The following is an 18,589-nucleotide window of genomic DNA, read 5'->3' as shown; positions in this document are numbered from 1 at the left end:
AAAGCAGGGCTTGGTCCTCTCCATATTCATCTCCAGACCAACGAGAGATGAAGAAAGAAATCCTCTGAGGGGACTCGATGTTAAAACACAGACATCATCTGGGATGATGGCACGGGATGGGACGCAGTGGAACAGTGACACGGGGGAGTTTTTTGATCTCAGTGTGTAATGAGACAAAAGCTGTACTTAAAAAATTTAAAACATCTTTAAAACCAAGATTACAAGTAATAAACAAAACCACAGTAAACTCTGCATAAATGTTTGATGACACAAAGATTGCCACTGGAACTACTTTATACCTCTTTAAATGTACTTAAACAGAACCAGATAGAAGCACATCTGCTGAGAAACACATGAAACATTTAAGGTGATCATTCTGAAGTAAACAATGCATATAATATTGCTTCAATTTCACCCATGTTTATTAACCATTTTATTAATCCTGAATTTGTTACAGACTTAAACCAGGAATTCTACCTCTCCATTTCACATATTAAAAACACTCCACAGCATATGTTCAGATTAAGAGTAATTCCTTTAGATATTTAGGGAAAAGACAGAGTCAGAGGCAAGCACTTAAATATTTGTAAGAAAAAAAATCACAATTCATATAAAAAAGATGACATATTGAGGATTTCCATAAAAATGCAACAACGCTTCCAAAACACTGTAATCAGTAAAAAGATAATAACGAAATTTCTATTAACTGAATTTTCATGAAACCACAACTAAGCGTTTTTTCCCCATAAATTTAGTTAGTTTTCCTTGTTTTCCTTGGGATATTTAAATGATCCACTTTGTTTGCTTCCTATATTAGTGAGCTAAGGAGCAAGATTGTCTACACCTCTAGTTAACTGATATCAAACCCATGCCTTTGTACCACATCTCTCTGGATTAAAAATGCATGTCTCCATGACCATTAAGAGAAACACAACTAAAAAATTACTGACGTGGTTAAATTTGAATATTACGGTGTAGAAATTATGTACAGATTATAACAGCAGCAGCCTTGGAGACACAACAGAAGAAAACCTGAATTAGAAATGTTTAATGAAGCGTGACGGGAAAAGCACATGGTAAATGTTTTCAACACTCTTCATTTCAGATTAAAAACCAAAATAGTTCCTAAAAAACACACTGACTGTGGTTTTGTGTACAATACTACTTAGAAAACATTTTCTTGACGGTAAACTATGCAGTGTATCAGACTTACAGGTCAGGTCGCCCTTTCAGTTAATTCATTTCTCTATGGAAAAACATTAAATTAGGTATAATCTGCACCACCACGCTCCTCTGCTGTGATAAAGGTAACACTTGAACTGTGTAGCAGATACATTTTAACAGAGTGTCTGTCCTTTCAGCTGTGGGACAGCTGCAGTAGGACTGACCGACCACTGCCTCCTCCTACAGCCAAGAGCACAAACCAAGCCCCCCCCGCCCTCGCAGCAGATCAACTAAAGAGTCACGTTGTGATTGACACGTTCCGTTCCTGTGCATCAGACACACACTGTTTCAACGAGTCCAACAGCCAGAAAACCTCCAGGTCAGGTTTTATTTGCCTATTCTCTGGACTACCCAGTCCTGCTGGCACAGGGGACAGCGGTTATTCTGTTTCACCCACAGGGACATGCAGCAGTTGTGGAAGGAATGATTGCATTCTCCCCAAACCACTGAAAGAGAAGAGAGAACACGTTCCAGTCACACTCAGCTGTTCCATCAACACCTGCAGCGAGGTCCAAATGAGCATTATCAAATATTTACAGCCACTAGAAGCTTCAGAGACAAAACAGGTCCTCACTAATTTATCCCCTGGAACTGAAGTATTATTGATCATCCTGAAGATAATCACTTCTCTGTCATCAAAAACCCACAGTGGATTAAGTTTGAGACAATATATTTCAAGACACAAAGCACAACAGCACGGAAAGGTCTTCCACTGGTTCAAAAGTTGTCTTAAAGGTTTAAAGCAAACTCTTTGAAACAAGTTTGCACCGTTTCCAAATCGAGCATGTCACAATTAAGATTGTCTTTTGCATACACTGGCACGGAAAGTATGTTCCTGCTTAAATAGAATTACAACAAACTCAAGTGATTGCACTGCTTAAAAAGCGAAGTGAACAAACAAGCCATGCCTCCATTATGTCTGATTTAAGGGTGGGAAAAACACCCCTTTGTAACCCAGATGTGCATTTATTCAGGAACACAGGATTTTTATTGCTGATACCATTGTCTCTTCTGCCTGGCATCTCAGAAGAAAAAGTAGCTTTTTCCTCCCCACTTCAAAAATGCACATCAGGATCTCCTCAGATATGCTCACAGTGAAACTTCAACCTCCCAGCTGTGTAGGTATTGACAGCAAATTTGAAGCTGTTTTGTTTTACAGCCCAGCTGACGTGAAAACTGATTTTATTGGGGCTCAAAAATAAAGCATAGAGTATCAGTAATGTAAAAAGATGACACAACGTAGAATGAAGCACCAGCTTACTTCTGAGCATTAATAAATGTATTCCCTCCAAACTTTCACATGCACCATACTGAGAGAAGCTTCAATTGAAAAACAAGCGAATGAAATCACTACATACCAACGCAATCTTCTTGTTTGTTTTCAGCTTGACATCTAAGACAGGCATCTAAAAGTAAACAAGAACAAGACTCAATTTGATTCTCAGGATTCCATCTTAAGAATAGGTTTGTCAGAGGAAAATACAAACTCTAAAACAAATTTACAGAGGTAAAAATCACAAGTTTGGGCATCTGCTTGAGCCCTTTAACATTAAATAGTCCCTCCTAAATTCTAAAACTGGGAAAATGACGATGAAATAAATATCTGAAAGAGATCAGAGGAACTATAAACTGTTCAACAAGTTTTGTTTATTTTCCATTGCTTTGGTATTTTCATAACTTTTGCTGAAAAAAAGCCTTCTCCATTTTGTAGATATAACAACCAGCAGATTTGTGCCAAGGCACTCAGGCATATTAAGAGCAGAGCAAGCACAAAGCCAAACCTTAATTACAGGACTTTGTTTTTCAGATGTCAGCATCTCCTTTTAAGGAAATCATTCACAATTTTGAATTTTTAGGCTGCACATCTCTCACCACAACTCCCACCTCCTATTACTTTTTATAGTGATTTTCTTCAACAAGTACCTGCATGTAGTGTTCACAAGAATTACACACACATGCACATATAGCGGCAAATTTGAGAATATAAATTAACAAATAAACACGGAACAATAACTAATTAAAAATATTTATCATCTTTGTGCACTCTGGTCTGTGGCTCTGCCAGATAGGGCCAGCACTTCTGTTTTAGATTCATGTGCCTGGACATTCCCCCTCTCCTCAGGTATCAGAGAACAAAGAAGACAGAGCTCTGAAACAACTGCCCTTTCTCACTGAGATAAAAGCAAAACAGTGAACAGTTTCCTGTTGCCTCTTCCTGTAATTTATATTTCCACAGCAGGTAAGAGCCAAGGTGCAGGGAAGATTCTGCCAGACTGCCTCAGCTTGTGCCCTGGTCCCTGGGAGCACCCTGATCTGTGGCCAGGGTGGAACGCTGGGGCAGATTGGGGGGTCACAGTAAAAGCAGCTGTCCTACCTAGCCCTGGGCTTGTATTTTAGACAGAGAAGCAGCACAGAGCTGAGGGCAGAAATCACTGCCACCACTCCGAAGGAAACTGTCCCCTTCTTACATCATAACCCCAAGGGGGTGTCCAAAGGGGTACAAGTCAGAGCTGCTGCAGCCCTGCCCTCCCCAGGTAGCATCTTTGCTTCTTTCCCCGGTGCACTTTAACACCACACCGGTTCAAGGAGTTAAACTCAGTGGAAAACTGAGCCAGCTGCCACCTCCTTGACTCCTGCAGAAGTCAAACCAACCAACTCTCAGCGAGTGCCAGGTCAGGCTGGCAGTGCCCCCAGCCCCAGGTTACTGCCCTGCCCACGCAGGGGCTCTCCAGGAGCCCGGCCGGGGCTGGCAGGGTCAGCGTGGAACTGCCACACTGGAGAGGCAGGAACGATCAGGTTTCACCTTCTAACAATGCCGTTTGTTCGCAAAAAATTTTTCTGCTAGTTTCTGCCCACATTTTTCTGCTAGTTTCGGATTAGAAGTGCTCCCCTGGCCTAGTTCTGAGAAAATATAACCTTTTAATTTTTTTTTTTTAGCTTTTATAATAGCTCTGGGAAAGATTTTGTCCACCTAAGACTTCTTTTATAGCGTCTTGTAACAGGCTAGCTGTAACGGAGATAAATAAATTTTTAAAATTAAGGTTTACATGGCAAATAAAGCCAATTTCAGTTTTTCAGGGTGGTCTCTGTTTACCATATAAAAGCAACTAATCTAACATGTTTATGTTCAAAGGTGAATCTCCCACCACTTCAGCCTGTGCTGCATCTTTTTTCCTCCAGTACAACACCCTTTTGCCTCTTGTTCCACAGAAAGTTCCCAGTAAAAACATACATGAGAAATCACAGCATTGCACATTTTGTCTCATTTCTGTTGAACTAAATCCTGACTGGATTTGCAGTACCGTGGTTCCTGGACCCAAAAAAGCAAGGTGCTCTGGAGGGAATCTTGGGTCATTTGTTCTGCCAAACCGTACCAAGCCCGACCAAGAGGACAGGATGACTCAGCATAACAGGAAAAATCGGATTCACAAATACAGCTGAGGAAAAATTTAAACAATTTTCGAAGAACCAGTATAAATATCGTATTTGCAAGAGACGTCAGAAAAATCAGTAGTGTTTTGCCAAATATGAGGCCGCTTTGAAAGAGAGTCTCTGGATTTCAAGGCCAGATAAATTAACCCCTTACTTTTCAGTGGATTTCTCAGTACATTCACGTGTATTAAACACCACCAGAAATCAGGAGGCTTGTGGAGTAGTGTCAAGACACTCCGGATTAACAGATCTGAAATTTATACCTACATCCGCAACCGCTTCTTAAAAAAAAAAAAAAGTAAGCAAGCCAAACCAAACCCAACCAAACAGCAGGAGCACAGGCAGCACTCGGCTCAGCTCGGCTGTAACTCGGTGTTTGCCGGCGGACCAGCACAGCCCTCAGCGAGGGACAGGCCCTGCCCAGCCCAGCCCTACCGAGGGACGGGCGGCCCGGCCGGGCCCGGGGCTGTCGCTGCTGCCCCCACAGCGCCGGAGGGGCCGCGGGGCTGGTCTGGCACCCGGAGCGCAGCGGCCCGGCCCCCGCGGGGCCCTCCTCCTCCTCCTCCTGTGCTGCTGTGGGGAAGGCGCGGGGGAGGAAGCGGAGGCGGGAGGATCAGCCCCCCCTCCCTCCGGAAACCGCGTCCCAGCGCTGCGCCCGCCGGGCCGGGGAGCGGGCACGGCCCAGCACGGCCCGGGCACGGCCCGGGCACGGCCCAAGCATGGCCCAGCACGGCCCGGGCACGGCTGGCACCCCCCGCCCCGTGGCCATGGCGGCCCGCCCGCCGCTCACCCATGACCTGCACCCGGCAAATGGCGCAGGTGTCGCACTCCACGTCCCAGCTCCACATGGCCACCGCGTTCCACTTCTTCAGCGAGAACATCTTGTCGGGGCCGCCCGCCTTGGAGCCCGCGGAGCCCGGCAGCGAGTGGGGGGCGCCCGGCTCGTCCCCGTCCTCCACATCGGCCATGGCGGAGGGGCGGGGACGCGGCGGCCGCGCGGGGCGGCAGCGCCACCCCCCGGCGGGAGCGGGAACGGCAGGGCCGGGAGCGGGAATGGCGGCCCGGGGAGCGTGAGGGGACACCGAGAGGGGCTGATCGGGGAGCGTGAGGGGACACCGAGAGGGGCTGATCGGGGAGCGTGAGGGGACACCGAGAGGGGCTGATCGGGGAGCGTGAGGGGACACCGAGAGGGGCGGCCCGGGGAGCGTGAGGGGACACCGAGAGGGGCTGATCGAGGGGACACCGACCGTGGAGGTGTTCAAGGAAAAGACTGGACGTGGCACTCGGTGCCGTGGTCTGGTTGGACTTGATAATCTCAGAGGTCTCCTCCAACCGAATCGATCCTGTGAGGTCTGTCTTGGATTCCTCTTGCTGTCTCTGGTTATACAGTAGCAATCCTTCATGGAAAACGGTCGATTAAATACACCTACTTCGAAATGTCGGTCCAGGACGCTCTGAATTTACTAGCCAATTTATCAGCTTGGGTTTGTGAGGAGACAAAAGAAATCAGCAGAAAAACAGGTGACTTGTGAGGCACTAGAGAACTAAAAGTTTTAAAGGGAATTTCAAAGTGGCTTGATTGCATTAAAAAGCAAAGTATCTACATATACAGCTACATACGCCTTTAAAAGTGGAGCTTCTAAGTGTACATAAGAACAAAGCCAAACAATATACATCATTAGTTTAAACGATGATAGAAATTCATATTTGTTTACTAATCTTTATTCCCCCCAAAAATATAAAATTGATTTTTCCAATACAGTGCCCTGTCTCTTTAATCCTACTTTAAGTTTGTTAAATACTGTTGACTTCATGTAAAAATTAAACTTTAAAGATACAATATTCTATCTGAAGTCAGAAGAAACAAATTAATGGAAGGTGTAAGAACTGAAGTTCACCTTTTTTCCCCTTTCTCAAGACTTAGCAGTATTTGACCTCCAAAAAAATTCTATGACGCTGCTAAACAAACCAACTCCATTCAGAGCACCTGATTGTGCCCAACAAATCATTTGCCTGGCAGCTTTAGAAACATATGCAGCACTTACATTTTATGTAGTCTGGGATATTTCCATGGAGGTAGACCCCAAACCATTTACATACCACCCCGTCACTCCCCTCCCACTGTGGTTTCTGATCAGCTCACTGTAGTTTATCAGGTCTCTGATCACCCTGCAGAAATCTCAGGATGTCCACATTGTTTTGGGTGGTTGGGCCAAGCTTTGCTCCTCAGTTTGCAAAGCTAAATTACTCCAGTCACACTGACATTGTTGGCTGAGGCCAGATCTGAAATGTGAACTGGGTCCCACTTGCACAGTAGAAAAAAAAAAAAACCAGTTGATTCTCTGTTGATTAACCCACTATTAGAAAAGTCACACCAAGCAGTTCTTATCCTCACTGCTCTGCTCCACGACCACTCCAGTCCTGTGGACTGTGGGGCTGGGCTTCAAAAACTAGGCTGGATTGCTGCTTACTAACATGAGAAATTGTTATTCTCACTACCACCTCAAACCCCACTACTCCAATGTCTGTGTGCTCAGCAGAAACGCTGCCAGGTTGAGTTTTCAAAACACTAACCTGTTGTTTGTGCCAGCGTCCCTTCAATAAAAACTGCTGCCCATTGCCACAGCGGGCTTCTGCACGATGACAAAGGCACAGGAATAATGACTGCAAAAAGAGTAAATAAGGTACAGCATAAAAAATGGGATATTTTAAAGGAAAGGAAGGGCAGAGACAGAAGTTGAATTTCTTAATCCCCTTTCACCACTCAAAATCTAATTCCATCCAAATATGTAGTTCTGCTTGTAACAGAAATATATGTCTCTGTAAATCAGCTCTTGGATGATAACAATATTGTAATATGTAAACACATGGGCAAATTTCAAAATTCATTTGAGGAAAGGCAATTTTGGATAACACAAATGGCACCATCTGTAATCAAGCCCCAATTTTCTTTACACTGAGGAGCTCGAGAATCTTCATTTGTAGAACTCTTCATACTCGAAACTGTAACCATTCCTGCCTTCAGTGACGCTGAATATAATTAAAATTCACACTGGTTTGATGTTCTAAAGGTAAAATAATTTCTTGCTTGCCTGGTGTGGCAGAGAGGAAGTTAACGAGTGTATCAATCTCACAAGGAAGGATTGCTGGCATGGAAGAGGAGCACATGGTGCATCCAGCCAGCTCTGCAAGTGCTGTAGAGTAACACAGAGTGTGAACAGAAAGAGAAATAAATCCATTTCATATGTAATCAACATGTTTTTAAGCCAAGGAAGATTTTCTGCAAGACTAAGTGCACTTATATAGTTTTAAAACCCTTTTTTTAATGTTTCAACAGGACACCTGGCAGATGCCAAACTGACATTCATGAAGGATGTTCTCTCGGACAGAGCATTCTGTGCAGCTGTGGTGCAAGTCAGAGCTCAGCTTCACCTCAATGGCAGGTAATTGCTAATACAGTAAAAAAATAAAAATTATATTGATCCTAAAGATTTGATATTTCTACATTAATCAACCATCAATACAGAAGAACCTATGATTTCCTTGAACAATCATTCAATTCAACAATCTTTTGCTCTTACCTCGGCTGATTCACACTTCTCTCAATCCATGCTGTTCTTTACTACCTCCATTATTTGAACTCATCAGTCTTTCTGTTTTTTTTTTTTTTAAAAACCATTGTGACACTCCTGAATTTGAATGACTGGGACTAGAGTGTAATACAGGAAAGTTTAAATTGAAAATTGCTTTTGTAAAACTTGAAAAGAAAATGGGCACGTAATTTTTCTTTAATAATACATTGTATTTTTATACCTTTTCAGGGAGTTTTCTCTATGCAGTCACTGCCTTAACTGTAAATAAAAAAACATTATTTCAGACTGGGCATTTTCTCATCTCATTCACACGTTACTGAAAACGTTCCAACATCTAAATATGAGAACTTGAACCAAGTTCCTTTCAGCCCATCAAGGGATTGTTCTGCAAGATTTAAAGCTGCTCAGCCAATTCTGTGCTGGAGAATGGGGAAAAAAAACCAACTTGTGAATGGAGACATTCGTAACAGTAGGTATCCAAATCTGAAATACTGTTTGCTATTACACAACTTATAATCAATTAATTTACAGTAATGATTTCACAGGAAGAATGCAGTGCAATTCATCAAGGACTGATTCCAGGTTCTGATTGTCCCCATGTCAAAAAATACCCAAAGCTCCAGGTGTTTGACACCCAACTTCCATCAGTGCCGTAACAGTGTTCTTTTCATACCCCTGCTCCCATTTCAGGTGAACACACAGATGCATCGTCATCTTGTAAGAACACTTTCACTCTCTCTACACCTTTCTAAATGCTGAATATTGCACAGACAGTAGTTTGAAAGATTTTCATCAATCTTTTGAGAACGGAGATGTCTGGAAGTATAACCTGCTTTTGTTCTTTTTTTTTTTTTTTTTTTTTTTTTTTTTTTTTTTTTTTGCTTTATTCTTCCCTCTTACAACTTCTTGAAATTTTTTTGTCGGTTTTTATTTTTCTTTTCCCACTTTGTTTACTCCAAACCACAGAATTGAAAATTATTTTGATTAAAAACAAACCTGTTGTGACAATGTCAGTTTTATGATAATGCAAAGAACAGTTATGTAAGTATGTGTGTATCTTGGCCAACTGATGCATGTGCTGCACTGAATTAAACCCACTTACTGTTTGTTCTGTCAATAATCTAACATATATCAAAACAATGAAGGACCGTGGCCATTTACCTGCCAAAGAAAACAATTTAAGCACAGTTCTCTGCCAAAACTCTTTGTTCAACTCTAGATGATCCATGGTTCTCTGTGCCACTTTACCAAGAGGAATGTGCCACCCAGGACTGCCAATGGCCAGCAGGGAGCTGAAACCACACCAAGGAATAGGGGAAACAAAATCACAGAGCCCTTAAAGCAAACTGAATTGTCTGACTGGACTCAAAAAGGCCACAGAATTTACGTTTCTAACATCAGTGTGAATATTTACATTCTCCTTTTTGGTGAAATTGTTAGCTAGACTTCATTTACAGCTACCACAGCATTTGCAACAGCAATTATGCTAAAATAATGATGAACTCAAACACTTATGAATCTTGATCATACTTCATATGATCTTCCATAGAACTGTAAGATTTATATATACAGACCAATTTTGTTATTTTCCATAAACACGAATTAACGAAAAGAATGATTTAAAAACATTTCAGCAAGGTCTTCTAATTGCTTTACTTAAAAAAACCTCCAATCCAAAATAGTCTTACAAAGCATATGCATTTCCTGAAGTGCAACCACTGCATCTTTTTAACCCTTACTTACAAACAAATGCTTTTGTACAACCAACACCGAATCTGTCCTTATCACACGATTCAAGGTTGCAAACTTGGTAGTTTAAAATACATACAGATGATCAGAAATCAAAGCAGCCTCGTAAAGCATCTCTCCTATATTATTCATAGAATCTTATAAAAAATGCCGCAAACATAGGAGGGCACAGCAGGTGGCAAAAAAGTGTCCAGGTTACCAGAAAACAACCAAAATCAGACTGATAAAACATAACTCCCTGTTCCCTCAGCCTGCAGATAAATGCTAACATTTTAAGCAGGCAGGGCTCACAATGAACACACAGCACATCTCAGCTTTGTTGTGATTTATTTCCGAGTTATTCTCAAGAAATGTTACAAAACATTTTAATGTCTCGATACGAAAATAAAATTTAAATAAAAATACATTCAACAATACATCATCATCATCATCATCATAAAAATTAAAACTTTTACAATCCTAACAGAGCTAATTACTGAATAACATCACCTTGCTAGACTAATCAAAACAAAGGCAACTTTTATTATTAATCATCCTACTTGTACCTAATTAAATTCTAGAACATCTACTGAATTTTAAATCATTATGAGAAATCAAATCTTAATGTTCACAAGTATTCAATGGCCTTTTTTTTATTTCGATATTCCAGTACCAAAGCAAAGAAAAAAAAAGTGCATATTAAAAAAAAAACAACAAAGTTGCAAGAGTGTACAACTCCATTTTTCATAAATTTGACTTGGAAAACAACAAGAAATGGTTCCAAGGAACAGACAATGTGCCACAGGGTTAATTCATATCTGATAAAACCTAACTGACCCTCAACCACATTCAACTTAGTTTAATGGCAGCTTTTGAGTAATGGCAATTCATCTTCACCTTGGCAAAAACACATTCCTTGGCCTTACTGTATTCTCCCCCAATTTTAACAGCTGGCAAATTAAAGTCCCTTCAAACACATCCAATCTGTAAAAACGGGAAAGGCAAAACCAGGCTGAGGTGATGAAATGATTGTGATGTTGCAGACACTACTACTGAACCCTGGATTTTCTGAACCAGTTTGGAATTAAACCAAATACTCATTTTAACAGGTTCCACTCATTCCAAGACGGGTTTCAATCCTGTCTTGCCACCTGGCTGCTGTTCCAGAAACCTCCCTACAACAGTATCAATTTATTATGGTCATTTAAACAGCTTTACTGCCTCAAGCATTGTGGATTTCTATCCTAAGGTCCATTTCTAATTAATCGGGCCAAATCATGATTGGAAAAACAAAGCAAAACCAGAAATAAAAAAAAAAAAAAAAAAAAAAAAAAAAAAAAACAAAAAAAAAAAAAAAAAAAAAAAAAAAAAAAAAAAAAAAAAAAAAAAAAAAAAAAAAAACAACAAACACCCAGCAAAACAAGAAGAGACCCCACAGAAAACAGTCCAAAAATAAAAGTACCACATATAACTTTTATTAAAAATAATATTCCAAGGAGTACCATTGTATTTAATACTGATGAAGCAAAGTTGCCACAGTAATATCTTTGCTTCTTCCTGGTTATATACATGTATGTTTTCTCAGCATCAACCTAACTTCTCAGATGAAGTGAGCAAAAAGGAATCTTACCGAAGTCAGGAATGCCAGTTCAAAATTGGGTTAAGTGGCAAATACGAACCCACGTAACTAAAGATACAAAAATATTCACTGAAGCATTGCTTAAAGACAAAACAATGTCGATCATTCAACTGATCATAACAAGCAGATACTACAAAGTATCTAAAAATAATCTGGGGTAGTCCAGATATCTAAAGTGCTTTGAGTGATTATAATAGAGATTATTTATTAGATTTGTAGTCAAAAGTTGAGCTGGACACGGTTACTGCTTTTTATAAAAACAAGAAATAAAATCCTCCACAGGATGATGTTAATTGATCAGTACTTAACCACAACCTGTTCACATTTAAATTTTTCCGTAGGCAAACCTATTTTAAAAAGAATGTTGCTACCCTGCATCTCTTTTTCGATTAAGAAAAAATATGTACCTTCAAAAATGCCAAAGAAAATATTAGTGGTCCAATGTCACTCCATACATTCCTCACCCCAAATGTAAACAAGAGGTACAACTTAAGTTCCCTGATTTCTTCTTTAGTACTTAATGACACAACTAACACTGGTATCTGCTGCCCAGATTATCTGCAGCACGCTGCAAGGTTTTGTAAAAACTTCACCTGTAGATAAATCAAGTCCTGGCAACACCTAATACAAGGGGAAAAAAAAACCAAAAAAGAAGTCAAATGTATCAAATGTGAAGCTTCTGATCTTTTCCTTGTTGTGAAATCTTGGGATTTCTAGTTCAGGATCCTCATCAGCAGGGCAGGCACTCACGGTCAACTCATGCAGAGTGTGTGTTGAGAGGTGTCCTCCAACCAACAAATGCAGAGTGGATTTTCCTCCACTGAAAAGCTTATTTGTTTGGAAAGTTCCTTCCAATGAGACAACGATGGCAAAACCGACATTTAGATTTATTCACACCTGTCACTCCAAGAACCTGGAACCTCAAGTTCTTCAGCAAAATGAGAATAAACCCCAAAGACCAGATTTCCAAGAAGGTATTTTTCTATTAAATATTAAATAGATTGTCAACACAACTAGCATTTATGTTCATTCTTAAATACTTGGCAAAAATGCTGATAATGAATTAAAAAAAAAAAAAAAAAAAAAAAAAAAAAAAAAAAAAAAAAAAAAAAAAAAAGAGAAACAAAAAACCCAAAATGCTCTAGAACATTTCCAGGTTGGTTTTTTTTTTTCATCCAAGTGTGCCACAGTTCGTTAGGAAACTTTTCCAACAATTGGATTTTCTCTGAAAAAAAAAAAATTATTTGTAAAATATTTTCAAGGTTAACATTTTCTTTTCTAGTTCTCAGCATACAATTTTAATGTATTTAAAAAAAATAATTCTACCATTAATTGTGAAATTCCACCATTTGCAAAAACCTCATTTACTTTCACAGACGACCTCTAAATCAAAATCAATTTTTCCAAACAACTTGGGTCAAACACTAACCTAAACCAACCAGATGGGGGTTTGAACTTTGGTGTTTTTTTTGTTTGTTTGTTTGTTTGTTTTTCCTCGTGGTGAATCAATCCTTACTGATGCAAAGAAGAAATCTGCAAACTTGCTATACTGTTCCACAGACATAAACCAGGACTGAAGAGAATCAGAGAATGTGCTCTGGAACAACAAAGTACTCCAAAGAACAGGAGTTGTTTTTTATTTTGACTTCCCCAGAAATCGTGTTTATCACTGAATATGGCGAGTGAAATACAACCAGTAAACATCCTGCCTGAAAGAGACGTTTCTGCAGGGTAATTTTTACAGTTTCACATCACTTGATATTTCAACTGTTTCTTATCCAAAATTTTGGAAAAATAAATAAATTAGAAGGTAGGAATATAGTCAGGGATAAATTCTGGGTGCACTTCAGGTGTCGAGTTGCAAGGAAACAGTCACTGCACCCACTCAGAGGAATCTCAACAGGAGCACAGATGAATCCCACACCACAAGAACTTGCACCTTGTAACTGCTACAAATGATGCACCTGATTTTCTCCATGTCTGTGTGGTCCAGCTCTACCTTTATATTCATTATCTCTACCTCAACAAGCCTAACCTCGTTCTGTGATTCATTTTAACAAAAATACACGTTTACCTGTGCCAGAATTCCACAAGATACTTACTCACTACCATATTTGGCGCTGGAGGATCTCTTCTTTTGGTATTTTTCATGGGATTCACTCAGCTTTTCCACCACATCTATTATCTGCTGAAGTGTGTGGAAAGTTGCCACGGAGTCTTCGATGGTGAAGTTGGAATAATCGTCGGGCTCTTTCCGTGGGCCTTGGTAGACCGCGATGCTGCCACAGGCCTCTGCAGAAACCACCACAGTCACCCCAGTTAGAACTTACCAACCAGCAAACACATCCAACTCTCACAGAAATGGTAATTCAAAGGTGAAGTTGCTCTGGTTTGTACACAAAATGGATGAGCAGGAACAGTGTGGACTGTGTGTATTGCCAGTTGTGTGGGTTACTCTCTGCTGGTTGTGTTCACCACCCTGAGCATCCAGCTCTCTGCTCTTCACACTAATACAAGTCCAGCGTTTTCCTGCAGCTCAGCCACGTTAACAGAACTCACCACAACGCCAGGAAAGGGGCAGCAAAGACACAGGGACAACCTGCTCCAGTTGCAGTGTCTCTGCTCAGACTATTAAAGGTATTACAGACATGGAAATTCAATACAGTGTGCACAGCTCACCCCCACTGTAAAGAATGACTGAAGAGAGTCAGACACCAGCACACTGAGAAGACAGGAACACAAGCTCTTTCTCTCTATCTATCATTTTCAGGTAAATTGTTAGGACAAAATGATGTTATAGGCCTAAAGAATTAGAGCTGAATAACATCAGAATAATTCTTCTGAATTATCATTTGAGTACCTTCCAGCTTCTGTAGTTTAGACCTGTTGATAGTGAAAAGTGAGTAAATTCTTTCTGTCTCTCTGTCTCCATCAATCTCAATTTGTGTATCAGCAGGAACATCTCTAAAAGGTGAACAAAGAGACGGGTAGTCAATATAGAGAATTCTTGAAAGCAAGTAAAAACCGATTCTCTTTCAATATACACAGCCTTTTAATATACTTATCACTCCCACACAGCTTCACAAAACAGAGGCTGTAATTTATGCAACCTATCCAGGTAGGGAAAAATTTGTTTTAAAAAGAGATCAAAGCATTTCTTTGTTTTCTGAAATCAGCAGCTGACAGAAAGGCATTAAAGCATTATGTAAGATGCTATTCATTTTTCTGACATATCTGCCCAACGGAGAGAAACCCAAATGATGTATCAGAATCTACATCCAAGGTTATTTAGCTGAGTTTCTTAACACACACTTTTAAAAAATGTGAGGTTCAAATAAAAAAGTGGCTGTACGATACAAAGTCGATAGAGAGAGAAGACTTGCAGGCTGAACTCCCTGCAGCAAGGTATTTTAACTATTTCATACAGATGATCATACACCTGCGTTCAGCCTGGCATCTGAATCAAACCTGCTATTCTGCAGAAGAAGAAATCAACCACTGGACATTTCTGATTTACACGCTGAACTGATCACCATTTCATACAGCAGCTGACAAAGTAATAAATTTATTGAAATCCAGTACTTTGTGCCTTCCAAAGGCCCGTTTCCAGCACACAGCGGGTGAAGTGCCCAGGGAAAGCCTGGCTTTCACCTTCCCAAGCTGGGCAGTGAATCCCCCGTCCCGTCCCCCGCAGCCCCCAGCGCTGTCCCCTGAGCCACTCACGCGGTGCAGCGAGCGCAGCCCACGCTGCTCTCCACGGTGGCCTTGCAGCACAGCCAGCTCCCGTTCAGGAACGCCGACGGGTGGTAGAAGCTCAGCCTCTTCTGGTTGCACCTCGTGACCCGGCACAGAGCCTCGATCCACTCGCTGGCTTCCACACAGTTATTGGCCTGGATGTAGAGCGGCTTTTCTCCATGGAGCACCTGGAACATCTGGAGGAGAAACACTAAGGTTATCCCGCTCAGTAAAAACAACCAGTTATTGAGCAACCTGGAGCGTGTTTGAATCTCTCTGAAAGAGATTTCAAAGCTCAGGCAATTCAACGACGTCAAACTGAGACAGACAAGGGAGAATGGCAGACATTCCACCTCTTCCAACTACACAGACCTACCCAGGAGAAAAACCCCACCCAAACAGCTCCCTGTGTTCCACCCACACCCCCTCCTCATCCAAACAAGAGTTCCTAAAGAATTAGAACACGATGCATTTTCTGTCCTGTTCATTTACCTATCTTTAAATGTGTCCCCAGACTTCACAAAGCACGACCTTTATCCTCCCTATCCCGGGAGCAACCGAAGATTCCCACAAGTCTCTCCTTTTAAGCTGTACTTTTATCACTGCCTCAGAATTTTGGATTGAAATACCAGAAATAACTGACATGTTACAGGACCAGAACGACGCTGTGAGCACAGACAACTGTGCGAGCCGATGAAGGTACTCAAGGGAGTTCTCACTGAAAGGAATAAATACAAGTTTGGGAATAACACATATCTAGTAGAACATAATGTAATTAAAAGTCCTCTGTAACAAGGTCCTGTAGTTTCAACCTTCATTCCAGAAATTTGGCAAGAAGCCAGAATCAGTCAGAAAAGTTAGTGCAGATTTCCTTATTTCCAGGTTAACAATGTTCAGAGTCCTTGGAGATTCCACACACAGCTTCTTACTCTTGATCCACTCAAAAGACTTCTTGTTGAAGTGTTTGGTGATGGGGTTTCATTAACTCTGTGAGCTAATTATGATCTTTTACTTAAGTAACACATCAAGAATTACACATAAACTATCTTTTGACCCACATTTTTCTTGTTGAAGGAGCTCTCGTCAAGTTTCTCCACTGCAAGGATGTTTTTGATTGGGATAGTGAAAATTGGTTCTTTATCTGTAAAAAATTGTAAACAGAAGAGTGATCTGTAAGAACTGTTTTAGAACTGACATTGCAGTTCAAACTCTCAAAATACACATTTTTATTATTGAGAAAATAGACATGAATCAGAGAGAAGCATTTATTAATCAAGGCAAAGGGAACTAAAATACATCATAGGTATTTTAGGAAAAGAAGAAGATGATGCCTTTTTAAAAACACAAATTAGATGCAAACACCTAGAAAACACTGAAAAATCAAACTATTAGTAAAATAACCATAATCACCTTGCTGTTTGTGGTATGTGAATTCTCTGCTTGTTAAACAGAACCACCGCTTCTTGAAATTCTTTTTGCCAATCCGAGTCCTCCCCTGAGCTCTTTTGTACATTTCTCTGTCAAGGCACAGTCAAATGAAATGCAATCATTGGTCTTCTGAGGAAGAACCATTTACTGAGACAACATCAAGATCTAATTGATTACTTTTCCCCCTAAAAGTTATTTCCCGAAGTTAATTACTGTTTTCCCAAAAGATGTGCTAGCAAAGTCTACAGTTGTTCTTTTAAACCAATTCTGCAAAACAATAAAGAAATACCTTAAATTACAGATATCAGAATTCCTACAGTCTCTTACACATTTTAATAAGCTTTAACCTGCCACTGGTATTAATGGAGACACAGTAAAGTCAGTTCTGTCCCACGATGCAGATTGCAGATGTACTTACCCTTCTTTGAGGTGCACAGGCTCACTCAGACCACTTGGCTCTTTACTCTCAGTAGAGGAAACATCATCTAGGAACTTAAAGAAAAAAAAAAAATACAGGGAATATATTCAGAAATACAATAAAACCAAAAAGCTGCTTTGAAAACACCCAGGTACAGTTTGTCCTGGAACACAGCAATTGCTTTGTGCAACAGATGAACACAGACTGCAGGGACTGCAACAAGGGATGCCATGAGCCACACAAGCTTGTTTTAATTATTCCTGAACAGCAGAGCCAATAAAGTCTGGTTCAAAAAAAGTATATTTTTTTAAACTAAATTAGTTTAATTTGCTTTGTATAACTTTGACTGCGTTGACTTTGCTGTGGTTTTTTTTTTTCCAGGTGTTTATAGTCTGAAAGGGACCACAACTTTTATTCTGCTGTCCAACAGAAAACTGAACAATAACACAACCTTCTAATAATGAAGGCTGATCAAACACACCAACCACTGAAAAACAGAGAGTTGAAAGGTACCTTTTTAACAGATTCAGTAAATTTTTCTTCTTGAAATGTTTTGAAAAACTCGCACATAAACGTCTCCTTGAAACTTGACTGAAAGGAAAGGTATAAAGAAAAGGCACGTTGGTATAAATAACCCTGCACAGAATGTTCAGCATGTCTATGAAAGAAGAAAGAATTTTAGCAGCCTTACAAGTTTGCTTTTGGTCAAACTTCCCCAACTGCCCAAAGTCTGGATGGCTTTGGATATGAGAGTTAATGTTCTAGAAGTCTGTGCATCCTGAAACAAAGAAACAAGGTTCAGAGGTCACGTTTTTTTCACAATTTCAGGTAAAATTGAAAATGAAAATGTCACAAAAATTACTGTATTGCACAACGTAGTATATCTGACACATTTTCATTCCTTTCCTTTGCCCCAAGAGAAAAAAAAATGCATCTGAAGGATTATATAGTTTATAAACTAATGCATACTGCTTCATATTTCCCTCACTATCACTAGAATTTAATATTAGTACTTGGAAAAATACTTTTACCTATAAAACACCTCAAACCCCTCAAATCCTGTAACCATTACTACACATCCAACAGTAAACAATAAACACTAGGAACTATTGCCGGACAAATGGTATCAATTTTCGTAACACAAAAGGAATCTAAAATGTTGTCTTTAAGGCTCTTTCTTAATTTGTTTGCTACCTCATTGCTTGCATTTTAGTACAGGATTATAAACCCAGTCCCTGAACGCAGCCCTGCTGTTCCCTTCAAATGTTTAACCCTCAGCTGTTAAAATACTCTTTTTTTTTTTTTTAACTCAACAAATTGAATAATCAAAGGAATTAACTTGAGTAAGTATATTTTTTTTTCTTTTGAAAGCACAACACGCATTAAGTAGAT

At 40.2% G+C, this 18,589-nt stretch overlaps 2 protein-coding genes across 7 annotated transcripts in view; both read right to left on the bottom strand.

Annotated features, from left to right (window-relative positions):
- Positions 1–256: 256 nt before the first annotated feature.
- RNF7 (ring finger protein 7) lies at positions 257–5,641 on the bottom strand. 2 transcript variants are annotated; one of them, XM_027905088.1, is made up of 3 exons: positions 5,447–5,641; positions 2,583–2,630; positions 257–1,670 (listed from the first exon to the last, which is right to left on the bottom strand). In XM_027905088.1, the coding sequence occupies exons 1-3, from the start codon at positions 5,622–5,624 to the stop codon at positions 1,552–1,554; spliced, it is 345 nt and encodes a 114-aa protein (XP_027760889.1). In that variant the 5' UTR covers positions 5,625–5,641; the 3' UTR covers positions 257–1,551. The 2 variants fall into 2 exon arrangements, with proteins under 2 accessions (XP_027760889.1, XP_027760890.1); XM_027905089.1 differs by having other exon boundaries at positions 1,614–1,670; positions 5,454–5,641.
- Positions 5,642–10,308: 4,667 nt separating this feature from the next.
- Positions 10,309–18,589, bottom strand: part of RASA2 (RAS p21 protein activator 2) — a 41,902-nt gene continuing 33,621 nt past the window's right edge. For 4 of the 5 annotated variants that reach the window (XM_027905081.1, XM_027905084.1, XM_027905082.1 and 1 more), the window contains 9 exons: positions 17,889–17,975; positions 17,711–17,788; positions 17,198–17,271; positions 16,762–16,868; positions 16,410–16,492; positions 15,340–15,548; positions 14,477–14,580; positions 13,719–13,908; positions 12,736–12,841 (listed from right to left, as the gene is read on the bottom strand). In XM_027905081.1, the coding sequence (XP_027760882.1) occupies positions 12,811–12,841; positions 13,719–13,908; positions 14,477–14,580; positions 15,340–15,548; positions 16,410–16,492; positions 16,762–16,868; positions 17,198–17,271; positions 17,711–17,788; positions 17,889–17,975 (963 nt within the window). In that variant the 3' untranslated portion in view covers positions 12,736–12,810. Of the gene's footprint in view, positions 10,962–12,735; positions 12,842–13,718; positions 13,909–14,476; positions 14,581–15,339; positions 15,549–16,409; positions 16,493–16,761; positions 16,869–17,197; positions 17,272–17,710; positions 17,789–17,888; positions 17,976–18,589 lie in introns of those variants that run through there. The other variant, XM_027905086.1, reaches the window with a different exon arrangement.

The sequence above is a fragment of the Empidonax traillii genome, unplaced genomic scaffold, assembly GCF_003031625.1.
Source record: "Empidonax traillii isolate 1590-97213 ecotype Southwest subspecies unplaced genomic scaffold, ASM303162v1 scaffold1119:size178550, whole genome shotgun sequence".
Classification (NCBI taxonomy): domain Eukaryota; kingdom Metazoa; phylum Chordata; class Aves; order Passeriformes; family Tyrannidae; genus Empidonax; species Empidonax traillii.
The sequence above is the reverse complement of the archived record's forward strand: the minus strand, read 5'-3'. Positions and strand labels throughout refer to the sequence as shown.